This window comes from Otolemur garnettii, unplaced genomic scaffold (assembly GCF_000181295.1).
Source record: "Otolemur garnettii isolate 467f Iridium unplaced genomic scaffold, OtoGar3 scaffold00015, whole genome shotgun sequence".
NCBI classification, from domain to species: domain Eukaryota; kingdom Metazoa; phylum Chordata; class Mammalia; order Primates; family Galagidae; genus Otolemur; species Otolemur garnettii.
The window spans coordinates 1716699-1722545 of record NW_003852410.1 but is presented as its reverse complement, the minus strand read 5'-3'; the positions used below and the strand labels follow the sequence as shown (position 1 = coordinate 1722545).

The 5847-nt window shown below is 39.0% G+C and overlaps 1 protein-coding gene across 1 annotated transcript in view; it reads left to right on the top strand.

Moving 5' to 3' along the window:
• Positions 1–5847, top strand: part of THUMPD3 (THUMP domain containing 3) — a gene marked incomplete at its 5' end in the record, with an annotated part of 32612 nt that overhangs the window by 16855 nt on the left and 9910 nt on the right. Inside the window, 2 exons of the mRNA XM_023510656.1 lie at positions 1249–1725; positions 2884–3014. Of these exons, the coding sequence (XP_023366424.1) occupies positions 1249–1725; positions 2884–3014 (608 nt within the window). The remainder of the gene's footprint in view (positions 1–1248; positions 1726–2883; positions 3015–5847) is intronic.

The window sequence follows — 5847 nt, the reverse complement described above, 5'->3', positions numbered from 1 at the left end:
ATTGTTGTTTGGTGGGCCCGGGCTGGGGATTAGAACCCGCTACCTTAGGTGTATGTGGCTGGCGCCTTAGCCGCTTGAGCCACAGGCGCTGAGCCCAAAGCCTTACTTCTAATCTACCATTCTGTCTTGTATTTTTCTGTATTATTCTTTAGTGGCTTAATGTTACATATCTTAATTTGAGAGATTTGAATTTTTTTTTTTTCTTTTTGAGACAGAATCTCACTATGTCACCCTTGGTAGAATGCTATGGTGTCCCAGCTCACAGCAACCTCAAACTCTTGGGCTTACGTGATTCTCTGCTTTAGCCTCCCAAGTAGCTGGGACCACAGGCACCTGCCACAATGCCTGTTTTTTTTTGTTGTTGTTGTTGCAGTTGTTGTTTAGCTGTCCCAGGCCGGGTTCCAACCTGCCAGCCCAGGTGTGTGTGGCCAGCACCCTACCCACTGAACTTTGGGCACCACCTGAGATTTGAATTTTTTTAATTGCAGGTATTATATTACTTATTCTTTTGTTTTTAACATAATGATCAGTGTACAGCTGAACTGCTGCATCTGTGGAGTCAACCAGCCAGGGATCAAAAATACAGTCTTACAGTCGCTGAATCTGTACTGAACACGTACAGACTTTTTTCTTTGTTGTTATTTCCTATATACATTATAACAATTATTTCCATAGCATTTACATTTGATTAGGTCTTTTATTTTATTTTTGAGACAATCTCAGTATGTCGCACTTGGTAGTGTGCCATGGCATCACAGCTCATGGCAACCTCAAACTCTCGGGCTTAAGCAATTCTCTTGCCTCAGCCTCCCTAGTAGCTGGGACTACAGACGCCCACCACAATACCTGGCTGTTTTTTGGTTGCAATTGTCATTGTTGTTTAGCTGGCCCGGGCCGGGCTTGAACCTGCATCCTTGGTGTATGTGGCAGGCACTCTGCTCACTGAGCTATAGGTGCTGAGCCTTATTAGGTATTTTAAATAATCTAGAGATGATTAAAAGTATATTGGAGGGAATTATAATGGAAATGTTCTGTGTCTGTGCATCCACTATGGTAGCCACCAGCTGTTAGTGGGTAGAGGTTGTAGTCAAATACTACACCATTTTATGTAGAGACTTTTGAGCAACCTTGCGTTTTGGTGACCTGGAATTAATCCCAAAGGATAATGACTGTGTAAGATCAAAGAAGGGTTTTATTTGTTTAATTAAAGTGATGAGAAGTGAATGGATTTCATTCTGTCTATTATAGGAAGAAGTTCTAAAGGATTTTGAAGACTTGGCTAGAAAACTCCCATGGTCAGAGCCTTTGAAAGTATGGAAAATTAACACCACTTTTAAGAAAAAAAAAACAAAGCGCAAAAAGATAAATCAAAATTCAAGTAAAGGGAAGATTGATAATGGAAAAGAAGACAAAACAGATGAGGCCGATGTTAAAAAAGAGTTGCCTGGCAATGCTTTAGATTCACATATCTTAGATTATTATGAAAATCCAGCCATCAAAGAGGAGATATCTACATTGGTAGGTGATGATTTGGCATCTTGCAAAGATGAGACTGATGAGAGTGCAAAACAAGAAACTGAGCCTCAAGTGCTAAAATTTAGAGTCACATGCAACAGGGCAGGAGAGAAACATTGCTTTACCTCCAATGAGGCTGCAAGAGATTTTGGAGGTGCTATTCAAGATTATTTTCAGTGGAAGGCTGACATGACCAACTTTGATGTGGAGGTATGTACCTCTATGATTATCATGATTCAAGAAGGCTGTCGTAGATTTATTTCCAGACTAACCCAGTCTTATGGACAATTAAACTGAGGCAATAGAGCTGGTAGGATATGGTTAAGAGGTGCATAGGCTACGGAGACAGAGCTTTAGAGGCAAATTTTGACTCCACAGCTGTATAACTTTACCTAAGGTAGTCTTTCTAAGACTCTGTTTGAAATGGAGTCAATAGTGGCATATAACTTTAAGGTTATTCTGAAGGTTAAGTGAGGTAACTAACACATTTATCTGGCATGTATTAATACTAAGTAATCAATAGATGGGAACTATCAAGATTTTCTTATTTATTTATTTATTTATTGAGACTGAGTCTGTCTCTGTCACTCTAGGTAGAGAGTGGTGTCATTGTAGCTCACAGCAACCTCAAACTCCTGTGTTTAAACAATTTTTTTTGCCTCAGCCTCTCAAGTAGTGGGGACTGCAGGTACCTGCCACTATGCCCAGCTAGTTTTTTCTATTTTTGGTAGAGACAGGGTCTCACTCTTGCTTAGGATGGTCTTTGACTCAGGCAATCCACCTGCCTTAGATTCCCATAGTTGTAGGATTACAGGCATGAACCACTATGCCCAGGCAAGATTTTATTTCTTTTTTTTTTTTTTTGTCAAGATTTTATTTCTAATCTGGTACTTTTTTTTACTACATTATGTGGACATTCAAATTATAAAATTGAGGCAGAATTAAAACAATACTTTGTTTTCGTGTGTCTTGGTTGCAGAGCTTTGCTACTAAAAAACCATGAAGTTCCTTTTTTTTTTTTCCCTTGAGACGGAGTCTTATTCTATTGCCCTCGGTAGAGAGCAGTGGCGTCACAGCTCATAGCAACCTCCAGCTCTTGGGTTTAGGTGATTCTCTTGCCTCAGCCTCCTGAGTAGCACCCACCTGAGTACAGGCACCCACCACAATGCCCGGCTATTTTTTTGTTTGGCCAGGACCAGGTTCGAACCTGCCACCCTTGGTATATGGGGCCAGTGCCCTACTCACTGAGCCATAGGCACTGCCCTAAATTTAAATTCTTTGCAATTATTAAAGCCTCAAAAAGTCTTATTAATAAATTGTAGTTTGGACAATTCTAAAACTGTTTTGTCTTATTCAACTTTACTATAGGTTCTTTTGAATATCCATGGTAATGAAATCATTGTGGGCATTGCTTTGACTGAAGAGAGTCTCCACCGAAGAAATATCACACATTTTGGACCTACAACTCTTAGATCAACTCTTGCCTATGGGATGCTCAGGTGAGAGAATGAATTTGCTGTTCAGATTAAAGTGGCACCTGAGTTGAATTTTTCTGCTCAAAACTCTGATTTTGTGTGTGTGTGAAATATTGTTGGAATTTAGTGGATAAAGAACAGGGTAAAAAGCTAATGATCTATTTGTTTCCCCTAAATCTAACATTGACAGTACATTGACTCCTTGTGATATCGATCTGAAAATATCCCTTAATCAGTGTCTCAGTTTTCTTGATTTTAAAATGAGATAGTAGTTCATGCAATAACAAGGGTTATTGCATTCTCATTTACAAAAGAAATACTGTATTTTGAGAGGAGAGTAAATTTTGCTCTTTTGCCCCTTTTTATTGGGTAATTCTTTCCACCACTTGGACAAGTTTATCTTCTTTAAGCTTTTATTTTCGAGACTACAAAATGGTTTTGATATTATCCTTAAAGAATTATTAAGAGTAAATGCAGGAACATACACAAAATACCTATTTTATATAGTACCTGGCATGTCTTGGTAGTTAAATACAGGTTTGCATTGCCTAAGGACTGGGATACATTCTGAGAAATGTGTCATCAGGTGATTTTGTCATTGTGAAAACATCATAGAGTGTACTCACGCAAAGTTAGGTGGTATAGCCTACTTACACAACTAGACCACATGGGATAGTATTCCTCTTAGGCTACAAACCTATGCAGCAGTTCTCAACCTATGGGTTGTGACCCCTCTGTAACATTGAAAATACATCCTGCATATCAGATATTTACATTACGATTCAGAACAGTAGCGAAATTACAGCTATGAAGTAGCAGTGAAATTAATTTTATGGTTGGGGGTCACCACAACATGAGGAACTGTATTAAAAGGGTCGCGGCACTAGGAAGGTTGAGAACCACTGCTATTTAGTGTGTTACTATACTGAATACTGTAGGCGGTGGTAATGCAATGGTAAGAATTTATGTATCTAAATATAGGAAGGATACATTAAAAGTTATAACTTTTTATTATAACTTTATGGACCACCTTTGTATATTTGGTCTGCTGTTGACTGAAAAGTTGTTATGGGGTACATGACTAATTTATTGTATTTCCTTTGCTTCCTCTTTTATCATTCTCATTCAGGGAGTAACAGTTCAGCACAATTAGAGCATATTAATTCAATGATGATAATAGAAAATTAGGCCCATTTGAATAAGGAAAAGCTTGTAGTCTTCATTTATTTAACAAATGTTTTTTATTTTCTGCCAAGCAATATGGAAGAAGCCAGGAATACAGAGAGTTATTTGGGTGCAAATATTAGAAAGCTAAGTAAGCTAGTTTAGGATTGTGCAAACGGGAGTGTTATTGGAAAGATAGGGAGAAATCTTGGGGAATCCACAGAAAAACTGAATGCTGTGTTTCAAGAAGGGTGCTTGGAAAACCACCAGAAACCTAAGCTGCCACTTTTCCTTCCCCTTAGGGCCTGTGTACTTCTGTCTCTGTTCATCACACACATGCTGTTCCTCATCTAAAAATATATTTCTGATTTCAAATGAAGAACCCATACCAGCTGGGTGTTAAGCTCTTTATTCCAAATTTCTGAAAGAGGAGATCTGATCAATATAGTTTTGGTCAGGTGTCCACCCCTGACCTATCAGCATTGGTTGCTTACCTGGAGTACAATTGCTTACTACCCTAAAATAGTTGCCAAGGATTCTATTGCTGTTTGTTGAGGAGGAGGAAGAGGGAGGTAGAGCGGGACAACTATTACGATGAGAACCCAGTGTTAGTCCCCAATAATCTGTCTTGTTGGGGAGATAAATAATTATACATGTGATAAGTTCCATTAACAGAATATGGAAAAGTTGGAAGGCCAGGAAAAGGTAAGAGAAACCCAGTGACTTCTCAGGCTGGGATGTTTCCTAGAAGGAATAGCACTTTAAGCTACTAACAGTAACAGAAACAGCCTCCAATCCTGAGTCTGTTACCTACCAGGTTTGTGTCCCTGGACAGGTAACTTAGTATTGCCTTCTATTAGCTTATCTTTAAAAATGAGAATAATTACAGTAATCTGCGTAGCAGGATTGTTGTTGAGGATTTAAAGAGATTATGCATGGAAAGAGCTTAAATCCATGTGTGGCAAAGAATAAATGCTCAAAGTAAAGCAGTTATTTTATATCAATGCTATTATCTTTAAAATTAAATTCAATAGTAAAGGAATATAGAATGTCTAGTTGCCAGTAAACTTGCAGTGATACATGTTTTACTTGAGACATATTTGAGTTTTTTAATGTAATACTGGTTGGTTACCTTTTTTTTTTTTTGAGACAGTGTCTCACTTTGTCGCTCTGGGTAGAGTGCTGTGGCATCACAGCTCACAGCAACCTCCAGCTCTTGGGCTTAGGTGATTCTCTTGCCTCAGCTTCCCAAGTAGCTGGGACTACAGGTGCCCGCCACAACACATGGCTATTTTTTGTTGCAGTTTGGCTGAGGATGGGTTTGAACCCGTCCCCTTTGGTATATGGGGCTGGCACCCTACTCATTGAGCCACAGGTGCCGCCAGTTACTTTTATTTTAAATTAATTACTTAATTAATTAAAATTTGTTTTTGAGACAGAGTCTGTTGCCCTTGGTAGAGTGCTGTGGCAGCAACCTCATACTCTTGGGCTACAGGCGCCCACCACAACACCCAGCTATTTATTTATTTTTTGGTTGTAGTTGTCATTGTTGTTTGGCAGGCCTGGGCTGGATTCGAACCTTCCAGCCCTGGTGTATATGGCTGGTGCCCTAGCTGCTGAGCTATAGGTGCTGAGCTGGTTACATTTTTAACTGGTTTTTTTTAAGTATTTTTTAAGTAGTCTTTTTTTTTTT